At 40.5% G+C, this 26,110-nt stretch overlaps 3 protein-coding genes and 1 long non-coding RNA gene across 5 annotated transcripts in view; all 4 read left to right on the forward strand.

Moving 5' to 3' along the window:
* The window catches only part of LOC116333683 (polymeric immunoglobulin receptor-like), a 180,766-nt gene that overhangs the window by 77,377 nt on the left and 77,279 nt on the right, over nucleotides 1–26,110 (forward strand). The gene's annotated exons all lie outside the window — the stretch shown is intronic.
* The window catches only part of LOC120439225, a 31,104-nt gene continuing 13,117 nt past the window's right edge, over nucleotides 8,124–26,110 (forward strand). Inside the window, exon 1 of the mRNA XM_039610006.1 lies at nucleotides 8,124–8,352. Within this exon, the coding sequence (XP_039465940.1) occupies nucleotides 8,337–8,352 (16 nt within the window). The 5' untranslated portion in view covers nucleotides 8,124–8,336. The remainder of the gene's footprint in view (nucleotides 8,353–26,110) is intronic.
* LOC120439228 lies at nucleotides 13,120–15,749 on the forward strand. Its single transcript, XM_039610030.1, has 2 exons — nucleotides 13,120–13,435; nucleotides 14,604–15,749. The coding sequence occupies exons 1-2, from the start codon at nucleotides 13,272–13,274 to the stop codon at nucleotides 15,538–15,540; spliced, it is 1,101 nt and encodes a 366-aa protein (XP_039465964.1). The 5' UTR covers nucleotides 13,120–13,271; the 3' UTR covers nucleotides 15,541–15,749.
* Nucleotides 15,964–16,840, forward strand: LOC120439239. Its single transcript, XR_005612487.1, has 2 exons — nucleotides 15,964–16,081; nucleotides 16,308–16,840. It is a non-coding gene; the product is annotated as an uncharacterized LOC120439239 (long non-coding RNA).

Genomic DNA, 26,110 nt, shown 5'->3' on the forward strand with positions numbered 1-26,110 from the left:
GACAGGGTTTTTGAAGCTGTACAAACAGATGCTGCACTGAAATTGCTCTTCAGTCAATGTGGAGGCCATGTTTCTGACAGAGAAATAACATTTTGTTACCCACACATGTTGAAATTCTTCTGTACACTGTGGGATTTAAACTCTTCAGGTCAGATTGTAAAGATGCAGGTGTATAAATCTAGGTTTTAAAAAATCTAAATGGCAAACCAAGAAGACTAAAGAATATTTATAAATAATAATAATAATAAATAACATATTGTTACATTTTTATGAATCTAATGGATTTACCAGTAAAGAGATAAAAAAAAAGGGCTATGAAAGAGGCAATAGAAGGAGATAATCTCAGACTTTTCATTGACTGAATTATTGACTACAATACTTTTCTTGTAGTCAAATTTAAAATCAAAGAAATGCTTCTGTGCCTCTATTTAAAAATATTGCTGTCAATATTTGGATCAAAAGTCAGTCTATCTTGAAGAAAAGGCAGCTGATGTCTTGTTTCATGTATTCTTATTCTCTACGCTGTCTGGTTGGTATAAATAATCACTTACTTGTTTAGGTCATGCAGGCAGACGGTCTTGAAAGACGTGATGAATGCAGAACGAATGTCCACAAAAACACGCTCGTGTCTCTAAAAAGTAAGACACGGTACAAAGTTCCTCCCACAGAGGAATTTCCCAACGAGTTATACCGGTTATTCTTGTTCTCCCTGTTAGCTTTTCCTAGTATTTACTCTACATTTTAATTGCTGTTCACTGTTGCAAATGTTTTTGTATGTAGTTATCAATTTAACTACAGATTAAATCCAAGCAATTAATAAATACAGGCTGGGAATGGTGCAGAAATAATCTACCTTCCTATTGGCTTTCATTGGACATACGTTTCCTTTTATGATGAACATGAAAAGGGTTCAAACAGAAAATATTTATTTATGGGCTACAAAAACTGGCCTAAATTCAGCAATATAAACTTAATTAGAGTATAAAAAACAATGCTTTGAGGGATCAGGTATATAATTCCTTAATGTAAATAATATAGTTTAAGACAAAACCCAAAGGAGGTCAATGGCACAGTCTCCAGAGCAGGGATGGGGAGTGAATTTTCCCACGGGGTCACATGAGAAGCTGGGACTGTTGTGGAGGGCCGCTGTCTATAAGCTTATTAGTGCAGACCTCCACAACTGTCCCAGCTTCTCATGTGACCCCGTGGGAAAATTCACTCCCCACCCCTGCCAGAGTCTTTGGACCCTGTTGTCAACTTTGTCCCTGTACTAAGCAGATCAAGATTCAAGAGCTTCAAAGCGTTTATTGTCATGTGTACAAAGAAAAGCATTTCTCTGTGCAATGAAATTCTTTCTCTGCTGTCCAAACACAGACGCCGGTTAAAATGTACAAATAGAACTAGAACAATGAAAATACAAATAGTATAAATAAATAAATGGAGACAAAAATTGAAGTGTTAAATAGATTTGTGTGCAAAAGAGCTATGAGCTTAATATGCTAGTTTAATATGTAAGATGACCTTATGTGCAAAAATTATTATGTTATCTTATATTATCTTGGGCAGAGGGATGATGGTTGTGGTCTTGAAGCATGTGGGGACGGTACTCCGGCTGAGGGAGAGGTTGAAGACGGGAGTGAGAACATCAGCCAACTTGTTAGCACACGCTTTAAGGACCCGTCCCGGGATGCTATCTGGTCCTGCTGCCTCAATACATTGAGGTCATCTAGCAGACTGCCTGCAGAGCTGATGGTGCTGATGGCGACCCTAAACTCTGTGATGTGCCACATCTGCCCAGGATCAGCAGAAGAATAGAAGCCATCCAGCTTCTCTCTGTACTGCCTCTTGGCCGCTGTAATGGCCTTCCTCAGTCCATACCTCGCAGCTTTGTACTCCGTCTCATTGCCTGATCTAAATGTGAGAGACCGAGTATGTAGCATGTGTCGTACCTGACTGCTGATCCAGTCAACTGGGGAACTTTCTGATGTGTGGGGTGGGCACTATATTGTCAACACAGGTGCTGATGTACTCGGTCACATATTCAGCATAGTCCTGTATAGTGACAGAGCAGATCTCCTTGGTGGCTGCAGTTTGAAACACATCCCAGTCTGTTTGGGCAGTCCTGTAGGATGCTCTCAGACTCTGTGGTCCACAGTTTAACAGGTGTGATGACAGGGTTCGATTGTTTCAGTTTCTGTCTGTAAGCCGGGTACATGAACAGAGAGATGTAGTCAGACTGTCCAAAGTGGGGATGTGGTGCAGCCCTGTATGCACCGTGTATGTTGCTGTAGACATGATCCAGGGTGTTAAGTAATGTTGCTGCGAGATGCCACAAATCGTAAAATCTTTCATTGTTAAGTTTGTAGTAATTTAAATCTGTAAACAGAGTAATTCATTCGAGGAAGCTCTGTGTCACAGACGCCTTGATGAACACACCCATGGTTGTTGGGATGAATCATTCCCAGGTCAGAGCTGGATTGTTCTAATCCATCCTATGTGACACATAGTCAGCTAAAAATATGCAGGAATGTTTTTCAGGTCATTTACAGTAATTGCATCAGGTACTGGCATATCGGTATAAACACACCCAAATAAAGACAATAAACACCATCAGCAGCCAGCACACAGACTGGCTCCCTGATACCACCATCTGTTAAAGCTTCAATTATTCCTAGTTTATGTAGAAGAAGAAATGAAAAGGTCTATGGATGTATATCTGCCAAAGCAAATACTGAACTCCAAATAAGTGATTCTTTTGTTTTCCACACACTACAGGTGCTACAGCTCCTGCTTCTGTTACAAATATCACTGTTCCTACTCTGCTCTGTTTTGTTTCACTGGTTCACACTCATAGTGTGTCATCACTCATTCAGGTTCCCGCTGGACGCATCCTGTTTAACCTTTCATGTGAATGCCACACCAAACTCACGTGTTTCACACTTCCAGTACAATAAGTAGTAATTCTATTGTTCTTGCTTGTTCTCTGCACGAGTGTTGCCAATATGCTTGTGTGTAAACTTGGCACGCTGTCACAGCATTGCACTTTGAACTAGGAAGCTGCAGGTCATTTTTACAATGACAACTTTGGTTTCCAGTAATTTCTAAAACAGTTACTCCATTCTGTTTTGCATCACTGTAATGCTTTCTTGTCGAACTTGAACACCCCCCTTTTCAACGCTTTTATGGAGCGCAGACATGGAGGCCTCATCAAGCCAAGACTCTGCTATTATTTATACTTGCAGGCCACTGATCTCATGTTCAATGAAGAGCTGTTTCATGATCTGCGAGGGTAGATCATGTGGAGAGGAGTGTGGACCCAAGAGCAGGCTCTGACTACTGACTAACTGTGAGAGAGCTTTATCTACAGTGGGAGGCGAAATACAAACAAAAGCAGAGAGTGGAAGTGACTTAAACTGGGAAAAACCTAAACTGGGAAAGCTAACAAGAAACATGCAACCTGAGACAAGGAACCAGAAAAAACCTGAAACACAGCACATGACAAGAAGGTGTACCAGCAACCAACAGAGAACGACACAGTGCTTGAATAGGCAGGAAAACTAGAGGATGGGGAACAGCTGGGACAAATCAGACATAAGGAGACAAATGAAGCAAAGCAGAATACACTGAAGTAGGACAAGGACTTTCAAAGTAAAACAGGACAGACTTGCAAAGACACAGACTTGACACAGAGACGTGGAAACATGACAGGCTCTGGAACAGAGGGAACATAAAGCACAGAGACAAAAGTAACTAGACGTGGAGCACAGGAAGACATAAAGGCAGAAAACTAAGACTAAGCATACAACACACGGAGAACAGAATTAAACCTTCACTAAGAACACAGGGGAGGCAGAGAAACACAACAGAAGCCAAGAAACCAGGAACTATAAATATAATACAAACAGAAAATCATAATTCAAAGAGCATAACTTAAACCCAAAACTCAGACACTGAGTGACCAGACCCAGTGCTGTGACAAGGACACTGTTTGAGCAAGGACTCAAAGAGGCCAATTATAGGAGCAACAATCTCTGACCTGAGGAGGGGGCCTGAGGGTACATATTTCACCAATTTGCAATACTGTGATTGCAGCCATTCCTTAACTCTGTGGATGGCTATTGATCAACAATCAATTCAATTTGCATATCAATGATCATGAAACTTAGCTTGTGTCTCATTGTTGGGCAATGGTGCTGGTTTTGCTCATTATGCAGCTTGACTGTTTAGAAAGTTGGGAAACCTGCAGTCAGCTGAGACAGTATCTTACTGTAATTCAGAGTGTGGATCATTACGGTAAGATCGCGTAAAAGAGATGACAGGTGAAACTGCTAGTGCAAAACTTCCTGTTATTTTTTGTTAATCAGCTCTTCACATGCTATCTATAAATATACTGAACGGTGCTGTGGGTATAACAGACTGGTAGAGAGGGCCAGCTCTGTCTTGGCCAGTCCCCTAGACTCCAAAGAGGAGGTGGGTGAGAGGAGGATGTTAGCCAAGCAAAGGTTTATTATGGACAACACTGCAAACCCCCTGCATGATACTGTGGAGGCCCTGAGCAGCTCCTTCAGCAACAGACTCTTCCTGGCACTGTGTAGGAGACAGGCTCTTTATTCCTGCCTGTCTGGTTACGCTCACCAGACAAAACATGACAGACATGCTCACCAAATCCTTGATGAGAAGGAAGAATGAGGCTTTGGGAATTTAGGCCACGAAGTGAAAAGAGTGACAAACATAAGGATTAGCTCATGTAGACGTCAAAGTTCACTTCCAGTTGGATGACACAGTTTTATTTGTTTGAGCTATTAGCATTAATTTTTCAGTTTTTAGTGAAGTTTTATTTGGCTTAGTTGACTTGCTTCCCTACCAGAAAAAAATCACAGTTTGGTGTTAAAGTGCTTCCTGGTACTCTGAAAGGCCTAAAGTCAAACTCCACACGTGTTCCCCTGATCCCAAACACAGCTGTGAGGAACGATGACAGAATGATAAATCATCTTGTAAACGTTTTCTCACGTGGCTGTTACGCCCATGTTTTTAGCCTTGCTAACTGTTCCTGTTGTGCTGCTCACAAATATGCAAACCTTATTTACATGTAACACATTTCAATATAAAGTCTGGAATTCTCGGGGTTCAACACACTAACAAACTATTTCTTTGTTGATTTTCAAAGCAGATTAATCTGACATAACAAACAATATACCATCTCCATTCTGGATTTAAGGAGTTCAACCTGCCTGTTTTGTTAAGAAAGCTATTATGATAACTTCAAATATCCCAGTCTCAACTAGTTTGGGTCAAGTTAATGGTTGATATGACTCCAAACACTGAGGCGTCCTCCCTAACTGATGTGAAAAGCACCTGATAAAATACAGAACAGAGTTAAATTAAGAAAAGTCTTCATAAAAGTGATGCCTGTGAAACCAATTCAAACCTGCTTCCTGTCAACATTATGCCAGTGTGATTGCGTAAAAGGAAGCAACGATTCAATATTAATAACTATAAATGATTAAAAAAAGGAAACCCAGAATGGACAAAAAAATGCAAATAGATAAAAAGGGATTTTACATGATTAAAACAACTGACATGGAAAAAGATACATGACAAAGTACTTTCATTATTATTATACATCTTTATTTATGTTCATCAAAGAAAAAACACAAGAAAAACAAAAGCAAACACTCTTCCATCACTTTGGAAGCAAGTATTTGTCCCAAAATGAATAATGTTGGACTCTGTGGATAAAAGTCAGTAGACAGAATTTAGAAAACATAAGAAGTGTCTCAGTCTCATCAGAGAAAGAGCTAAAATATTGTATTTACTTCTTTCTAATCAAAACCATAAATTAGATCACTGGACTCAAATGTTACTGAACCTCTTCTGAAAGTTCACAACTGCATTACAAAAAAAAATGATAGCATATAGTCAAAGTCAAATTTCTTTATATAGCACATTTACAACAACAACCGTTGACCAAGGTGCTGTACAATTAAGATAATTAAAAGAAATAAAAACATAGGGAGATATGATAAGAGTTAAGAAAAAGAATCATAAAATTAGAAGATTTGAGTGAGAAATAAGATAAATAAAAGTAATACAAACTCATTCTGATTTAAAAGCCAAGGAATAAAAGTGGGTTTTCAAACATATGATACAGCAAATGAACAACAATCAACTACGTATTCTTACTAGGTGACATCATCATGTTTTAATGAGTGAATGACTCACAGCTCATTGTTAGGTGACTTAACAAAAATAAAAACACATTCCTCTGAAGATGGTCAGGTACAAGTACTGAAAGTGAACAAGCATGAATGAAGAAACAGCCAAGAAACAAAAAAACAAGCCTCCCTTTGTTTTACAAGAAAAATGTTCGCCCCCCCCCATCACCTAAACACCCCCGCACAAACACATCCTCCAACCACACACACCCATATTTTGTTTTCAAACTCCATTGCAGTTTATTTCACACCTCAAATATTTAGTAAACAATTAAGCAAATACAAGTAAACTGCAATAAATTACAGGTAATAAAAAAAATAAATTACTAACTCTTTTACGATACGTCTGGGGTTGGCAACCCTGGGCACGCGTGCCACAGCTGGCAAGCAAAGGGTTAACTGATGGCACGACCAAGTTTAGTGACATTTGAGTCCAGCCCACCATCGATGGTGATTTTTCGTTGTTATGGGTCAGGACTGTTTTTTTCTTTTCTTTTACTAACGGTATAAACAATGAAAGATGGTGGATTGGCCAGATGCTGGCAGATGTGTAAAAATAAGTCAGTTGTTTGGTGGTGGCGGTGGCGGTGGCGGAGTTTCCACAGAGGCCAGCAGGTGGATGAGGGAAGGAGAGGCAAGAGGAGGAGAGACCCGAGGCGGCCGCTGGTGTTCCAGATTAACTGGCGTTGGTCGAACAGATGTGTGGTAGACTTGCTTTTCAGGAGCTGCTACTGACAAAACAGCAAATAAACACCAAATGTGTCATCTGTGACATTTGTGAGTTTACCCTCAAACACACTCTGTCAGTCCTGTTGCTGTTGAACAACCAAATGTTTAAAAATGTCGCGAGTTTACCTGGTGATATTCTCATGCAGGAGGCGATCGCGAAAACAGCTTTCTGCGGAAGGTGGTACCACACTGTATGTGTGGACTTCCCCTGTACAGAAGGCGACTATAAATGTTGTGCATGCTAAATAAACAGAAACAAATGATCCCTGTTGTCTTTGCTTAATGATTGGTTTTAGTCTTGACAATTAACGTTGCTGGCATTGCATCTTTCAATATGTTTGTGGGTAGATTTGAATGCACCAGGGTAAGTGCAGCCACTCAGACTCTACTCAATGTGGTCATAGAAACAGGTGCAGATGTGTCACAAGTTAATCTAGTAGTAGGCAGGCTATGGCACTTGGCCACAGGTGGCAGTAGTGGACTGACCTCCATTGGAGACTGCTCCAGCTGCTATGTTATAGTCAGTAGATCTGCTACAAATTGCAGATCATATGCAAGTTTTGGAAATTACATTATGAATATTCCTAACATAGCTTTAAAACCAAGAAATTCTAACTCTCCCCCACACTCAAAAACAGATGACACACCAACTGACACACCTGAGTCACTCACTTTCTTAAATCCACTCACTCTCACTGGCTCTGTTTATTACTAATCACTGTGTAACTGCTGTAAATTCATAGTAACTGCAATGTCCCGACAAATGTTTATTATATTAACCCCAATTATACAGACTGTATATGACTACCAACTCTCTCCAGCCATGAATGACCTATATTGGCTGAAAATGTTCATTTCCAGAGAAAAGACACAGGCAGACTATGCTTACAGGGTGTGATGCTACATGTTATTATGTGATGTTATTGAAATCATCAGGAACAACGGGAGTGGTGATTTCTATAACTTTGTGTATATAATTTGGCATTTCTTAATGATGTAGGCCAAAAATAAATACATAATACCATTTCATTTATTTTAAAGGTTTATTTGCAAGACACAGAAACAGACAAAATAGAAAGTTCCAAGTGTTTTGTGGATGAAACGAATTCAAACGTGGCGATAGAGCCAGGTGCAGATGTGTGTCACAAGTTAATCTGGCTGTAGGCTATGGCACTCGGCCACAGGTGGCGCTGGTTGACTCGACTCCATTTGAGTGCACACAAAGTAAACTGCTCGCTTTAGTTGTGCGGCGAAAACGCTGAAATTGGAGTAATAAAACGTGCGAGGGGAAAGATAACGACGACAAGAGTCTCCCGATCGTTTACTCTTGCTGTCCTGTGAACAACATCGGCGTGGTGTTAACTGTTTGCTGTTTTCGTGATCGCGTCGCGCATGAGAATATCACCAGGTAAACTCGCCACATTTTTAAACATTTTGTTCTTCAACAGCAACAGGACCGAGAGATTAATGTATTATGTAGAAAGCAGAGGGTTTATATATAAATATTAAAGTGGATTTAGAAGAGGGAGAAGTACTATGGATCCAGTGTTGTGTTTGGAGCATGAAATTAGGAGGGCTCAAATAAATAATGAGTGTGTGGTGGCAGTGTTTTTCGATATAGAGAAGGCTTATGATATGATGTGGAGAGATGGTTTGTTGATTAAAATCCGTAAATTGGGTATTAAGGGGTGGATGTATAAGTGGATTTTGGATTTTTTAAAGGGTAGGCAGATACAAGTAAGAATTGGAAAGAATTATTCGGAGAGGTTTTCTGTAGAGAACGGGACTCCTCAGGGGAGCACAGTGAGTCCTTTGTTATTTTCTCTAATGATTAATGATGTGTTTAATGACATAGAGGGTGGGGTGGGATGTTCACTTTTTGCTGATGACGGAGCCTTATGGAGGAGAGGGAGGAATGTTGGCTTTATTGTAAAGAAGTTACAGGAAGCAGTTGGTAAAGTGGAAGAATGGTCGTATAAGTGGGGATTCAAGTTTTCAGTTGATAAGACTAAGACAGTGGTTTTTTTTTACAAAGAAAAGGGTTAGTGAGGAAATTAAGCTGAAGCTATATGGGGTAGAATTAGAAAGAGTGAGGAAATTTAAGTTTCTGGGTTTGTGGTTTGATTATAGGTTAACTTGGGGTGCACACATTCAGGAATTGGTGGGTAAGTGTAAAAAAGTTTTGAATATTTTGAGGTGTTTGGTTGGGAAGGATTGGGGAGCGGATAGGGAATCCTTGAGGGCTATATACACTGGATTGGTGAGGTCAACGTTAGATTATGGTTGTGCGGCATATAATTCGGCAGCAGACACTTCTCTTGGGAGGTTAGATTTGATTCAGTATCAGGTGTTGAGACTTTGTACAGGGGCATTTAGGACAACTCCTACTGTAGCTTTGCAGGTGGAGATGGGGGGAAATGCCACTAGGGTTGAGGAGGGAGCAGCTTAGATTGACATATTGGGCAAATTTACAGGGTCAGGGGGCGGATCACCCTACACTAGATGTACTTAGACCTTGCTGGGAGAAGGGCAGGAGGGAGTTAAAGAGCTTTGGATGGGTGGTGGGGGGAAGAGCTAGAGAACTTAAATTGGATCAGTTAGACATATGTCAGCGAGTGCCGAGGCCTGCAATCCCTCCATGGATACTTCCTGAAGCAGCTGTAGATTTTGCTTTATTGCGCCAGAAGAGTAAGGACAGGGCAGGTGGTCTAGACGCAAATTCAGTTCAGGGTTACATCGATCAGTATTATGGGTATGTGCAGGTATATACGGATGCTTCAAAGAATCCAGCTAGTCAAGTGGGGGTGGCAGTAGTTATTCCGGACTTTATGGTGGAAATTGGGAAGAGGATTAATGATGGATTGTCTGTGTTTACAGGAGAAATGATAGCAATTCTATTAGCAGTACAGTGGGTGGAAGATTTGAGGCCATTGAAAGCAATTATTTGTTCAGATTCAAGTGCATCCTTGGTCAGTCTACAGAACGATCATTCGAAAGGTAGGTCAGATATTTTAATAGAGGTTCAGCAAACTCTTTTCAGGATACATATGATGGGTCTGTCATTAGTGTTTGTATGGGTCCCGGCTCACTATGGGGTAAGGGGGAATGAAGCAGCAGATAGGTTGGCAAAGGAAGACACTAATCATAAGATAGTTGATCTGGCGGTGAATTTTGGTCAGGCGAAAGTAAAGCTAAAAGTGAGGGGTAGATGGCAGAAACAGTGGGAAGAAGAAAGGAGGGGAAGGTGGTTATATAGAATTCAAAGGGGGGTGGGAGTGAGGAGAGCCATAAGGAGTAGGCGAGAGGAGGTGGTGGTGTCAAGACTGAGATTTGGACATACGGGTTTGAATTCTACACTGTTCTTGATAGGGAAACATAATTCAGGGAAATGTGATTATTGTGGAGAGGAGGAAACTTTGGAGCATGTTATTTTGCAGTGTCAGAAGTATAAGGTAGAGAGGAGACTGGTCCGAAATCTCAGTAACATTAATATGAAATTGGATCTTGTTGGGTTGTTACAGAAGGAGTCGGGGGATAAATGTTATCAGGATTTGTTTCAGTTTTTGAGAGAAGGCAGGTTGTTTGGAAGGATATGAATTTTTTTTTTTTTTTTTTTTTTTTTTTTTGAGCGTGATTCTTGTCCACCATACCAGTGGTGGCGGTAATGCACCATGCAGTTGTTTGCCATCCGCCAATAATACTTGCAAGAAGAAGAAGAAGGAGCAACAGGACTGACGGAGTGTGTTTGAGGTGTTCTCACAAGTGTCACAGATGACACATTTGGCTTTTTTTTTTTTTTTTTTTTTTTTTGCTCGTTTGTCGGTAGCAGCTCCTGAAACGCAAGTCTACCACACATCTGTTCGACCAAAGCCAGTTACTCTGGAACACCGGTCCGAGTGTCAGGTGAACTGAACTTCAGGTAAGAAGTTATGACCTGCAGTCTATCTGGGTCAGATATAAACCAAGTTTAGGTGGAGTTTATTTTCGTTGTGCTGACTTTTTACAGTCAGTTACAATAACTCATACTGCGTACTAGCTAGCATGACGGAGTTTCTATACATCTGGGTGGGTGCTGTGATGTTACTGATGTTGAACTTTATTTTATTCATAAGGTTAGTTAGTAGAGTTGCCAACCGTCCCATAAAAAATGAAATCGTCTTGCATTCAGGGAAAATATTACGCGTTTCGTATTGAGCTGAGAAGGATCACAGTTTGTCCCGTACTTCAGCTAGAATGGAAAAAGACACAAAGCTGGATTTATTCTGTCGGTACGCTGCACAGCTGCCTCTTCTTCTCTCATTCTCTCCCCCTTCCTCTCATGTTGCTACTTCAATCATGAAACTGATCAATGATCAGCTGATCGGCTTTTCTCTCTTGTTTGTTTATCTCCCACTTTGCGCCAGAAAGAGGAAACCAGCGGATGTCGCGTTAAACAACAGCAGCACGTTTAAGCTTGATCAGCTGTTGTTAGAATTTATTTAATATTAATTTCTAGTATCAGCTGATGTTTGCTGGAGCCACAGCTGTAAAGCTGCTGGTCATGATATCGGTTTGGTTATCTGGTGAGCAGAGGTGGGTAGTAACGAGCTACATTTACTCCGTTACATTTACTTGAGTAAGTTTTTGAAAAAAATGTACTTTTTAAGTACCTTTTTTGCACGATACTTTTTACTTTTACTTGAGTACATTTGTGAAGAAGAAACGGTACTTTTACTCCGCTACATTTGCAAAATTCGACTCGTTACTTTTTTTAAATAATTAATTTCACACATTGGATAATACTACTAATATAAATTATGGATCATGCCGCCACTGGAGCTACCAGTAACTCTTTCACCAATCAGACGTAGCCATGCGGTCACATGACCAGATATAAAATGGCAGGCCGAGTAGCCCAAGCCTTTTCAACTTCCAAAGACGGACAGAAGAAATACATCAAAAAATGGCAACCGTCTCTGCTAACACTGAACAGGACAAACACCCTTGGCCGCATATGCAAAGCATGTTTCGCTTTAAAGGAGTACAAAAGGACAGCTATATAATGCGATGTCTTCTGTGTGAGCCAAAGCAAACCGACGTCTCAGCGTGCATAAAAACTCAACATCTAACCTGAGGAAACATGTTGCGGTAAGTTTGCTTTAAATTTCTTTTTAGCTGTGGTTAAGTGGATGTCAGTCTTACAGCCGCTGTGTCGAGCTTGATTCCTTGAGAGTCGGTGCACTACAACTTTTGATGTGTCCATAGTCCAACACACATGAATTAAATGGCTGAATTTTGCCACCTCAGCATGCAGTCAAGTACCATAGAGTCTTGCTAATGTCCTAATAAGCAATAATTCGGCGTGTCGCGGTGAGGACATATTTAATAGTTTCAGGACACTGGCCCTCGAAGACTGGAGCTTGACACCCGTGGGTTACAGAATCACAGTCTTGGGTCTTGCCCATATTAAAAATGAGATGATTTAAAAAAGAAAATGCACATATCCAGAATCACTCCCTTTCTCCTAGAAATTACATTAGTAATTAAGTCGTTTTAATATTTTTCTTTTCTCCACAAGTGACTTTTTGTCCTGACTCTTGCTTCAGAGAAGTACAGTTATAAGGTGTAGAACTTTATGAGGAAAAGCTAAAGTTTTTTTGTTTGTTTTTTTGTTTTTTGAAGGAGAATCTATTGACTAGCACTGCTAAGCCTTGCATACATTCTTGTTTTGAACTTAATCTGGAATTTCTTTTTTAAGTGGAAACCCATGTAATGTAGGCACGACTTTGTTTCTCTTTTCTTCCTGTAGTCTTCCGGTCAAATCTATCCGATTCACAACTTAAAGCACTCATAAATATTGTGTTTTACATCTGATTGCATAATGATATCTTCTGCACTATGCACTTGAACATATAAAAGTAATGATCACCTCTTTCATTGAATTTTGAGTGTTTTAATCAGCATTGTTACACCTGTGGTGTTCCCGGACAAAAGTAACTGCCATAGGAAATGAACTGGAATCCACTCACTGAACGGCCCACTTAACTGAATTTGGTGGTGAAAATGTTTTTGTGCTAGTTTATCCTCGCTCACCCCCACCCCTTACTTTAGTGTTCCCAGTCAAAATTGACTGGTCTGTTTTAACAGCTCTTAAATTACCATAACAAACAGTTTTCACCACCAAATTCAGTTGTGTGGGTGCATCAATGGGTCGTTCAGGGGGCCTTTCATTTGGTCATTCAGTCAATGGGTGGGGGGGCCGAACATGACAGGAGGGTTACAAATATGGGATCATCTTTTTTTTTCTTCTCTTTTTTTCTAAGAACTGTATAGAAATTGCTTAGTCACATGTCATTTCATGGTCTATTTTTTTTCTGCCAACAGAGGATTCACTCCAACAAATTGAGGATGTATACGGAATTAATGGACAGCCACAGAAAACGAAAGTCGTCCTCTTCCACCGAGCCACCTATGAAGAACGCAAAACTTACAGACTCTTTCACTGGCTCTAGGCCAGGGGTCAGCAACCTTTTACACCCAAAGAGCCACTTGGACCCGGTTTCCACGCAAAAGAAAACACTGGGAGCCGCAAATACTTTGACATCTAAAATGAAGATAACACTGTATATATTGTTTTTTATCTTTATGCTTTGTGTGAACAACTAAGGTGTGCTGCTTATGAAATCCATGAAGTGCTACAGAGAAAATTAAATTATATTTATGTAATCAACACATTTTGAACTCTTAAAGAAATATAACAAAAGGAAAGACACCAACCTGAACTAAAATGATCCATGTAGCAAACAAAAACTGTTGTCAGCCGCCACCCTTATATCGCCTTTGGGCTGTTGGAGCCTTGACCTGACTCTTAAAAAAATAATTGGAAAAAAGCTCTATGCTGCTGAAAAATGAAAAGTAGATATTTGCAAAATTCTGCCTAAATATGTATTTTACCTGGTTAATGCGCGCGGCGGGCGTGGTTTGCAGCGCCGCCCAGGGGAGGCGGACGCACCTGAGCGACACCCGCAATCACGCCCGCTGCCTTTACGCCCGCGCTATCTGTGCTGTTGTGTTGTTGGTGGTGTATGTCGGGCTGTGAGCTGAAAAGCTACAGCCGCCTGTATGCGTACAGCAACCGTGTGTGAAAAGTGCTCAATAAAGAGATGCTCAAAAGCATGCTCATGGAAACATCGTCGGGTCTGCCGTGATTTGTTTACAATGGGACTTCTGCTCCTGAACCTCTGCGCACAGAGTCCGCAAATCGGGGCTATACGAAGTCAGTTTACGCAGGACTGTAAGATGTCATCTGTCAGGCGTGAGCAGTGTTTGTCTTTAACATAGTTCACGGTGGAGAACAGCTGCTGACATAATGTGGATCCGAAGATCCATAATTGGCCTACCTGGGGTTGAATGCACGGCGTTTCGGCGGGTATACCGGCTTCCGCGAGTGTGACTCTTATTTTGAGCGATGAAAAAAATAATAGAATATAATTTTATTTTTATATTTCAATATCACAATAATCTTCCAATTTAGAACTACGAGTTAAAAAGAACTAACAAATAAAATACACTTCAGCTAAATACTAATAATTTATTTGCCCAAACCACGCGGAGCCGCACTTTAAGGACTAAAGAGCCGCATGCAGCTCCGGAGCCGCAGGTTGCCGACCCCTGCTCTAGGCGAATAACACAAGCAACATTTGACAAGCTTCTGCTTACGTTTGTATGTGAGGCCAACCAACCATTTTCTATAGTTGAGACATCGTCCTTCAAGACTATGATGGAAACCTTGCAACCTCAGTGTACAGTAATGACAAGGAAAACATTGTGCTCAAAAATACAAGACGCTGTGAAGAACATGAAAAGCATAATCATCAAAAAACTGAGCACTGTGAACTATGTTGCTACCACAACAGACTGCTGGTCTGCCAGACAGCATAGCTACTTAGGAGTGACTTGTCACTGGATAGATGACATCTCTTTAGAAAGGCATTCTGCTGCACTGGCTTGTAGACCTCTTAAAGGTTCACACACATTTGATGTTCTTGCTGCTGCATTAGAGGAAATCCATTCAGAGTATCACATCAGAGAAAAAGTGACCCGGACGACAACAGACAGTGGTTCAAACTTCTTGAAGGCCTTTCGATTATATGGTGAGGACAAAGAGGAAGAAACAACCAATTGGCAGGAGGATAGTGGGTCTATCCTTGATGATGCAGAAGACAGTGAGTTAGAGGTGGAGTATCAAGATGTGTTAGCCGTTTTGGATGACAACACAGGTCTGGAGTACCAGCTTCCAAGGCACCAAAAGTGTGCATGTCATCTACTCAATCTTATATCAACAGTTGATGCCACTGCTGCAGAAGCTACCAATGATACATACAAGAGACTGTCTCGGTCTGCTTTTGCAAAAGGTCATGCTCTGTGGAATAAAACCAGCAGGTCAATCATGGCTTATGAAACAGTGGAACGTGAGTGCAAGTTGCAGTTTCTTCGACTCAATCAAACTTGTTGGAGCTCCCTGTTCCTTGCTGTGGAAAGACTTGTCCGCATTCATAAAGAGCAAGGAGAGAAAGCAATCCGCAATGTTTGCACGGCATTAAAGATAAAGATGTAAGTTGATGGAACTTGTTTTTAAATATTAAATTGTGACTAATGTGTGAATCCACCCCCTTTTTTTAAGTGACTTTGACTGACACTGAAAAATGTAAATATTATCAATTGCTTATAGTTTTACTGTCTCATTTTGCAATCATTTGCAAATTTTACAGACAATTCACAGTTATTACATTGCTGTAGAAATGGCTATGACCTATTTCTGTTTTTACACCTTTTTTAGGTTCAATCCTGCTGAAATGGGATTTTTGGTTGAGTACACTGCTGTGATGAAGCCTGTTGCCATGGCCCTTAATATCCTCCAAGGGGAATCATCTGTGCACATGGGCTTCTTGCTGCCAACACTTTACCAGTTGCTGGAGAAGCTGAGGAAGCTGGAGTCATCTTGCAAAATGTGTAGACCTCTTGTTGATGATGCGCTATGGATGGAATCCAGAAACGTTTTGGAGAAATGATGAAAGACCCTGAGCTGATTGCAGCTGCAATACTAATACCAAGATTCAGAACATCATGGACCACAGAGGAGAGCATCTTAAAAGCTGGTAAATATGCATGTTATCCATTAAGTTGTGAGCCACTAGATTTTGACTTATAATGACTTTTCTTGTTACTGTGATTTGGGATTATAGTGTTAGTTAGGGGGAAAAAGGCTGACAAAAGTTAGGGAAAAAACATTTCGTGTGATAAAATTTTTCATGCCAAACATCAGCAGCTCGGCAGTCTATACAGCACACTAATGCACAGACCTAACCATACATCTTTCCACAGGTCTGACCTTCATCAGACATCAACTAGACACAGAGTTGGGTGAGGCCAGCACAAACAGCAGCCTATCTGATGAAGATTACTTCTTTGGGTCCATGGGGTCAGGAAATCCAGAAGCAGGGGAGCTGGAGAGGTACCTTTCATGTCCATTCACTGGAGGTGTGGATGTATTGCATGGCTTTCCTCAGATCAAGAAGCTGTCGATCAAAGTCAATACAGCTCTTCCTGCATCTGCAGCCTGTGAGTGACTTTTTAGTCATGCAGGACTCCTGTTCACTGCCAAACGGTCACAGCTTCACAGCAAGAACCTTGAGAGCCAACTGCTGCTGAAGCTGAACCACCATTTCACTGACTGAAGAAACAATTTATGGTAAAGTGAGCCATACACATATGTACATCCACATAGTGGAAATTTGTATTTGTCTTTTATAATTAGTTTTAATGTGTGTGTGTTTTGTTTTTTTGTTTTTTGTTTTTTGTTTTCTTGTTTTTTAATTCCTGCTGCCTGCCTTGGGAATAAACTTTTCCTGATTATACCTGTTGCATCTCTGTGTCATTTGTTTCTGATTTACTTAATCCCTCCTTGTATTTAAAAGAACCACCCCTAGTATGACATTCTGGCGCATCAGCTGTAGTCTGTTATGTTGAAGTTGCCTCGTTCTAATGTTTTCTCTGAGGCTGCTGTAAATGCGAATATATTTACTGTGGGTTTTGCTTGAAAAAGCTTTACGTTGTGAAAAACTGAAATCTTGAAATTAGAATTGTTGTGCCTTATTTTGTGAATCTTTTTACATATATTCCTTTTGAAAATACTAAAATTTGTATATTTATTTATTTTTGATTGTCTGATAGCATTTATTTATAAAATAAATCGGACATTTCAAACAGTTACTCGCTATTTACTCAGTACTTGAGTAGCCTTTTCACCAAGTACTTTTTTACTCTTACTCGAGTAACTTTTTTGACGACTACTTTTTACTTTTACTTGAGTACAATTTTTGGATACTCGACCCACCTCTGCTGGTGAGAGGGAAACATGCAGATGAAACCAGGAGATGTCCTTACTGAATCATCAGAGCTGAACAGGTGATGGAGAAACAGGTTTACCTTTTAGGTCACATGAATGAGTTGAAGGGAAGTTATGAACTGTTTCTGAGAGACAAATAACACCAGGATCCTTTTTTATGTAGCTGACAGCTGGTAACTGTGCAGGGGCGGGTCTAGCAAAGTGTTGCCAGGGGGCCAAGTAGGGCATTAACAGGGAAAGGGGGGAACAAAAAAAAACTTTTTTTTTTCTTATTCTCATTTAAAATATCTAGCTTTTATTAAATAATTATCTGAATCTTACAACCAAAGTTTTTATCTGATGTAAAATGTATAGAAATCATACATATACCAACAAGACAGTCTACATCACTGTCACAACAGCATTTTCATTCAAAGGCTTTATGGCTTTTCCTATAATACCTGGTGGGCCGGGCTCTAGTCTAAATGCCAGAGGCTGATGCAGTGAATTATTCTGAGAAGGTGCATTAAAAAAATAAATGGCCGCGCCAGCGGTGCATATCGCGAATTAGCTCGCATAGACACATTAGTTGTGCCGCTTCTTAATGACGGTATCTTAGCTAACAACCCCAACTACCAGATTCAACTTGTAATTGGCTAAAAATAACTTAGCCTACCAGTGAGAGGGACGTTGCTAGCTGGCAGTTTTTTCAAGCGATGATGAAATTTCCACATTCCGACACTTCAAATGCTTCAGGAGCTGCCCGCTCAGCGCTGCATCAGCACCACGGAAATACATGGATACATCCGTAGACTCGAGACAGAATTCACAATGCGTTTTTGGAACTTTCAGGTGTATGGACCAATGTTTTCTTTTCTGATCAAACCAGAAGGCTTTAGTGAGCAGCTCGATTTGTCTCGCATTTACTGGCTGAGGTAATGCCAGTTAATGCGACATCCAAATGCAACTGATTGAAATAAATACCTCGACTCTGTGGGGGTCAAAGTTTGCAGAACTACGAACGCAGCTGGAATCCACAGCTGTGCGTGTTCATGGAGCTTGCATTTTCACCTGCTGGACATCACTGCCTGACAAGTTTAACTGTCTTCAGAACATTGCAGAGGCCTTACTGACAGTATTTGGCTCTAGATATCTGAGTGTCCTCAGGTAGCCGTCTGAATGCTGGACACTCGGAGACCTGTGTCTCTGAGTGGGAGACCAGAGATCACATTAACATGTGTATCTCTGTATTAACAAACATGCCAGTTTATTTTTCTTATCATTGTTGTGAGGAGACCATAAATAGCATTTGCATTTTCTGTTGTACAGTTCATTTGCTGTTATGGATAAAAAGTGTCTTTTTTTTTTTTTTGTTTCAAAATAGCTGATAACTATTCGCTGATAGCTGCCAACATCTGCGAACAAATATAATTCTATAAAGTTGTTCTATATAGTGTGTAACTGTTAATATAGAGCGTTTTTAAATTTATTGCTAATGCAATCATATGGCACACTGACTTCTGAGGAAATTTTAGATGGCCTTTCATCAGAAACGTTGCCGACCCCTGCTCTACTGTTTCCTCGTCGGCACCTTTCCGTTCAATAGCTTTCTCTCGGGCTTTATCTCTTGCGTGGGCTCTTTTATTCTTGCAGGTAAATGTTTATTCGATTAAATGTGTTGCTGGTGATTTTATTTTATTACTTTTTTTTTATACAAAAAGGGGTGATCCAGTACGTATGCTCAGGCACAAGTTAGCTATCTATGCTAAACTAGTACTGTGACTTCAGGTTATTTATTAAAATGAAATGAATACACGTGGTTTCCAGAGTAACTTTTTGGGAGACATTGGTTAATTTTTTTTCAAGGCTGCACAGATGCTTATTTTGCAGCTAGGAAAATGTGCAGTAAGCAGTTTTCATACATTCCTGTAGCCCTGAACTTTTCACGAATGTCCAACGCAGGTGCATGGGAAGGCCATGGACTCAAAGACTGTAAATGTTAGATGGTCACACAGTGATTTTGACTATTGACTTGTAGGCATGTCCAAGCATAAATATTAGTTTTGTCAACTGCCATGTTTTTTTTTTTTTTAACTAATTTCTTTTTCTTTCTTTCTTTTAAAGCCAACAATCACATTGTTTGGTTGATAGCATAGTGGGCTAAATTATTAGCTAACACTAGCAAGCTTGGTTCAAACTGCTAGCATGAATAAGCACATGTTCGTCAAGTAGTTAAATACCAGAATTTCACTCATTAAAAACTGAAGCACAAACCAAGTCTATTTTGGATAGGCTCATTTCTCAGGTAATTCCATTAACACAATAAAATACAAGTTCATCTGTAATTGAGACAGAGTGAAAGGTTCCGTTTAGTTGTTTTTGTGGAAGTTTGTTGCTCCGACGCTGTCGTCCCTTCAGGTGTGCAGAGGTTTTGAACCAGTTGTTATACAATTTTATTAAAATGCTCAAGGTACCAAAAGTGCAAACATGTTGGAAATTTTTACTATACAGATGGAGATGGAAACCCCCCCCACTGTGTAGCTGCTATGAAGGGGAACCCATGCATTGAGACTAAAACATTTTATTTGTTCAGGGCTCAAAACATTTTACCCCTCCGTCATAAAAGGCTGATGGAGTATGGACAAGTTTAAATCTTACTGACCTCGACCTCAAGGTTAGTGGTCAGAGGTCTAGTTTTCTGAAAATCTTGTGAATGTAATAACTTGAGAACCAGTTGATGTAGGATTTTGAAATTCATTCCATTGGTGTATCTAGTAAGAGGCTGAGGGGTATCCCTGGCTGACAGCCAGCATTTTTTTAAATACAGTAAAATTAGGGGTTTTAAGATGGGCATTGACTTGCTTTTGGAGCCAGCCTTAAGTGGCCGCTAGTATCGATTTATCAATTTATTTATAAAGGTGTTGTTGTTGTTGTTGGCGTTTGTAATGGACAATAAATAAAAATGTTAAAAATACGGATATTAGAGTTGATGCTTTTGAGATTGTCATTTGTGCTAAGATATATATAACCACTGCTTTTATGTGTCCTAATATGGTTGTCATTGTGCAGAAAGAGCATGACGATTAGCAGCTTTATTTTCAGCTTTAGAAGTGCTAACATAAGATGTAGGAAGCAGTCATCGCTATAATATTCCATTGCACACAAGAAACCACAAGTTCTTGTTTTTCTAAGTTTAGCAGGATTGCTTACTTCTGCTTTTGTGTTTAAAGGTCATACCTAAATGGAGTGACTTGAGATGTCACGCCATATATGGTGTCAGGAAGTGTCTAACACACACACACACACCCACACACATGCATATACAAGTCGTGTCCAAATTCATGGGCTGCATCCTCCTGAGGACGCATTTGTAGACCGATTATGTCACAGTGACGCGCCGAAGGCTGTCCAAATTCGTAGACTCCTCCGAATACAGCCAACAACTTTTCCCCGAATTTGAAGGATGGGTCGGGTGTGTCCTTCGTGGCCCACCATATCCCAGAATTCATAGCACGGCCCAGCCAATTCCAATTTTCAACAATGGCGGACGCTACTAAGTTTTTAATATTACTCTCATTAATCTTTCTGTGTCACAAAATAAAATTTTAACATATTTTCAGACGAGAATGTAGCTGTGTAAACTTCAAATATCTGCTCGGTTTATCAAGATATCACATATTTGCAGAAGTGCTTCGACGTTTTCAGAGACGTCTGTTACCCACCAGCTGGATAGCTAGCCGAGAGCTCGAGGGTCACTAGAGCCGCAGAGAAGTGCACAACTCCCGGCACATCATTTTCAGATCACCGCGGTCTTTCGCTACTCAGGTTAAACGTAATATATAAGTCACTTAGACAACCTAAATGTTATTGTTTGGCGTTTTCAGTGTTTTATTTGTTTGTGAGTAAATCGGTTTGGCTGAGATTAAAGTTATTAGATTAGATTAGATAAATTAAAACTTTATTAATCCCCCGGGTGGTTTTCACACAGCTGAATAAACGGCAAACAGAAAACTGACTAAACAGAAATGTGAGATGGTCGAGAATTTACACCAGTGTGCTGTTATAATTTAAATAGCAAGGAGCAGAAGGCCGAGTTTATTAAACTCCACCGAGACAGCGGTGACGCTAATCAGAAGGCCAGACCGTCCAATTTCACAGTCGTGTACTTCCGGCCTTCCCGACCTTCTGAGGACCCGGCCCACGTAGACCGCGAAGGCCGGGTCCTCAGGAGGATGCAGCCCATGAATTTGGACACGACTATACACACAGACAAGCTCACGCATGCACGCTTCAGACTGCCGCATAATTTATTGAACTGTGTATTGCTGCTGTGGCACTTTCACCACCAGAAGATGCTGTTAGTAAACTCTATTTTCTTTTTCTGTCAGCTTGTTGTTGTTTGTGGCATTACAAACACGCGATGCCAACAGGAAGTTGCAGAGTGCCCTCTGGTGTACACACTATGTAACATCAGCAGTCATAACATGATCCAAGAGTGTTTCTCCTATCAGTACTTTTTATCAGATTTTCATATTTTGTCAGTTATAAATTCCAATACCACTGGCTTTTCAAATAGCTACTAGAAGTCAGTAATTTAAGCCCATTGGTAAACTGGTTTGCCTTTATAACTCATCATGTTGGACATTAACAAGTATGAGAATTTATTTGGTTTATAAATGTGATGGAGGTGTGGTGTTTTGAGGATGACAAAAAATGGAAATTATCAGTCTGCATTGACCAATCAGCTATTCAGTTAATTATTTCAGCTATACTGCATAGTATCCAGTGTTGGGATGGTTACTTTTAAAATGTATTCCACTACAGATTACAAAATACATGCCCCAAAATGTATTTTGTAACGTGTTACGTTACTCAATGAGAGTAACATATTCTGAATACTTTGGATTACTTAATATATTAACATGCTTTTTACAACTACGTGAATGTACTATTGCTGTGTGATTTATTACTGTTACTGAAGGTCCGCAGCTCCAAACAGTAGTAAAGGGACCTCTGGCTAATACGTCTGGTTCCGTGTCGGGCTGGTAGCCGAAAACTAGCTTTACTTTGTTGTCTGGGTCAACTTTGCTATGAGAGACAGAGAGGCGTTGAAAGGCTGCTCCAACGGAACTTATTTTTCCGGAAGAAAACACGAACACAGTGTACAGTTGAGTCTTAATAGCTTACTTACAACTGGGCTCGTCAGGCACTCTTCTTGGCTGCAGTGGTTATTATTATATTTACATGCTTCCATCTCCCGTTTTTGCTCCGTGACAGCTCGGACTTTTCCACTCTCCTTTTTCTCTCTCCTCACGCTCACAGACACATGACGGGTATGGCAGTCCATTCTCCCTGCAGCACGGACTACACTATGCCTATGAGGCTACATTCTTTACAGGGAGTGCAGAATTATTAGGCAAATGAGTATTTTGTCCACATCATCCTCTTCATGCATGTTGTCTTACTCCAAGCTGTATAGGCTCGAAAGCCTACTACCAATTAAGCATATTAGGTGATGTGCATCTCTGTAATGAGAAGGGGTGTGGTCTAATGACATCAACACCCTATATCAGGTGTGCATAATTATTAGGCAACTTCCTTTCCTTTGGCAAAATGGGTCAAAAGAAGGACTTGACAGGCTCAGAAAAGTCAAAAATAGTGAGATATCTTGCAGAGGGATGCAGCAGTCTTAAAATTGCAAAGCTTCTGAAGCGTGATCATCGAACAATCAAGCGTTTCATTCAAAATAGTCAACAGGGTCGCAAGAAAGCGTGTGGAAAACCAAGGTGCAAAATAACTGCCCATGAACTGAGAAAAGTCAAGCGTGCAGCTGCCAAGATGCCACTTGCAACCAGTTTGGCCATATTTCAGAGCTGCAACATCACTGAGTGCCCAAAAGCACAAGGTGTGCAATACTCAGAGACATGGCCAAGGTAAGAAAGGCTGAAAGACGACCACCACTGAACAAGACACACAAGCTGAAACGTCAAGACTGGGCCAAGAAATATCTCAAGACTGATTTTTCTAAGGTTTTATGGACTGATGAAATGAGAGTGAGTCTTGATGGGCCAGATGGATGGGCCCGTGGCTGGATTGGTAAAGGGCAGAGAGCTCCAGGCCGACTCAGACGCCAGCAAGGTGGAGGTGGAGTACTGGTTTGGGCTGGTATCATCAAAGATGAGCTTGTGGGGCCTTTTCGGGTTGAGGATGGAGTCAAGCTCAACTCCCAGTCCTACTGCCAGTTTCTGGAAGACACCTTCTTCAAGCAGTGGTACAGGAAGAAGTCTGCATCCTTCAAGGAAAACATGATTTTCATGCAGGACAATGCTCCATCACACGCCGTCCAAGTACTCCACAGCGTGGCTGGCAAGAAAGGGTATAAAAGAAGAAAAACTAATGACATGGCCTCCTTGTTCACCTGGGGTCCGTTCTTCGTACCTCGCTTACTACATCCAAGATCAAATGACACATCCAAGATCAAATCATCGCACCAACTTTGAGCTCGCTAATCCGGTTCTCCGAACACACCTGTTGTTGACGATTAGTATAGCTGGATGAAGTAATCTGAGATCACTGGGTGTCTTAAAAGGGGCTACGATCGATAGTAGAAACATTGATCGGCAACCCTTTGATTGGTCGGCGAAGATGTCGAAGGGAGCGCTCAGTATTTTTCGGCAGCAGAGCAAGAACTCTTGATTGAGGGATTTCAGGAGTTTCAGAGTTTAATTAAAACGCAGGGGAACACTGCGAAGGCTGCAAAAGCAAGGAGAGAGGGCTGGCAGAAAGTTGCTGACAAATTAAACTCGTAAGTAATTTATTATATTATATTACATTATATCCTCTTTCACATTAGAGCCACAACAGGACCCACTAGAACATGGGAACAAGTAAAAGTGAAATATAAGAATATTCCACAGAATGGTAATATTTATCACTTATATTGCTTTTAGTCTCTTGAAAAGAGACCCTGAAATAATCTGTTTGTTTATAACAGCAACCAAGAAAAGGGCAAAGCAAATAATGACAGGTGGTGGTCCTGCACCCCCTCGTCACACCCCCCCTTTTTGTACTGTGACATTTATTGACATTGTGGGTTTTTTGTGTGTAGTTTTACATAACACTCCATCACTTTTACCTGTTCCCATGCAAGGGGTGACTGAAGCATGCACAGTAAGTTGGGAGATAGATAGATAGAGATATATAGATAGATATATATATATACCGCAATATCCGCTGAATTCTGAAAACTCTCCTTATCAATCTTGCACCTTCCTTGCTCGCGTACAAACGGACAGGACATGGCTGCGACAGACTTCCCAAATCCACCTTCACTTTTATAGCCGTGGTCTCTCATCTTGATTACACGAAGTGTTTTACTATTACTACTCTAAAATATGAATTACATCTGAAATAATCAAATACATGACATAGAATGATTAATAGTACATTTCCCTTTTTTTCGGAAATGACCTGTATGTATCTGTATGAAATCAATAAAAGAATCAAATACTGCATTATCTTTAGTTACATTGATAATATTTATTTATGGTAAAACAGTGGAGAAATATCGCTGTTGCTTTCGTATAAATGAAGCGGACATACCTGAGTGGCCGCGATCTAATCCTGTTTACATAAAGTAAGCCTGCTCCCAAGCAGGTTTACACTTACGGATCTGTTGCTATGACAGCAAGTCCCGGATGAGCTTCGGAGAACCGAATGATCCAAGATCACGCAAAATCGTCAACAATCAAATCCAGCTAACTTACTTAGCGAGGTACGAAGAACGGACCCCTGATCTGAACCCCATTGAGAACCTGTGGTCCATCATCAAATGTGAGATTTACAAGGAGGGAAAACAGTACACCTCTCTGAACAGTGTCTGGGAGGCTGTGGTTGCTGCTGCACGCAATGTTGATGGTGAACAGATCAAAACACTGACAGGATCCATGGATGGCAGGCTTTTGAGTGTCCTTGCAAAGAAAGGTGGCTATATTGGTCGCTGATTTGTTTTTGTTTTGTTTTTGAATGTCAGAAATGTATATTTGTGAATGTGGAGATATTGGTTTCACTGGTAAAAATAAATAATTGAAATGGGTATATATTTGTTTTTTGTTAAGTTGCCTAATAATTATGCACAGTAATAGTCACCTGCACACACAGATATCCCCCTAAAATAGCTAAAACTAAAAACAAACTAAAAACTACTTCCAAAAACATTCAGCTTTGATATTAATGAGTTTTTTGGGTTCATTGAGAACATGGTTGTTGTTCAATAATAAAATTATTCCTCAAAAATACAACTTGCCTAATAATTCTGCACTCCCTGTAGAGCTATGCCTGTAGCATTCTGCCTATTAGCTTAGCACAACAACAACAACGACAACAAAAAAGCGCTCTCTCACCCAGGAAACACAGTGGCAGAGAGAGAGAGCGTCACCCTGTAACCATGGCAACCGTAACGCTGCTGCCTGGAACAACAGAACAGTCCTGACCCGCCACAATATGAAACAGGAAAAGACCGCCGTGTAATCCATTTATTTCAGCAAAGTAACTGTATTCTAAATACCACCTTTTTAAACGGTAACTGTAACGGAATACAGTTACTCATATTTTGTATTTTAAATACGTAACGGCGGTACATGTATTCCATTACTCCCCAACACTGATAGTATCTGTGCTTCTTATTTCCACCTAAATGCAAAAACAGGTAACGAGTTGAAAATTTTGAAAAAATTAGGCTGTCTGACTTTTGGTGTTTAACTTCTAAACCACTAACCCTAATATTTAAAACTATTTAAAT

The sequence above is a fragment of the Oreochromis aureus genome, linkage group 3 (assembly GCF_013358895.1).
Source record: "Oreochromis aureus strain Israel breed Guangdong linkage group 3, ZZ_aureus, whole genome shotgun sequence".
Taxonomy (NCBI): Eukaryota; Metazoa; Chordata; class Actinopteri; order Cichliformes; family Cichlidae; genus Oreochromis; species Oreochromis aureus.

What these genes read in the sequence shown, in the direction of transcription:
- LOC120439228 (XM_039610030.1), top strand. Translation starts at nt 13,272, where the DNA reads ATGTCATTTCATGGTCTATTTTTTTTCTGCCAACAGAGGATTCACTCC. An exon ending in GACTCTTTCACTGGCTCTAG is followed by an intron (nt 13,436 to 14,603) that starts GCCAGGGGTCAG and finishes CCCCTGCTCTAG; the next exon opens with GCGAATAACACAAGCAACAT.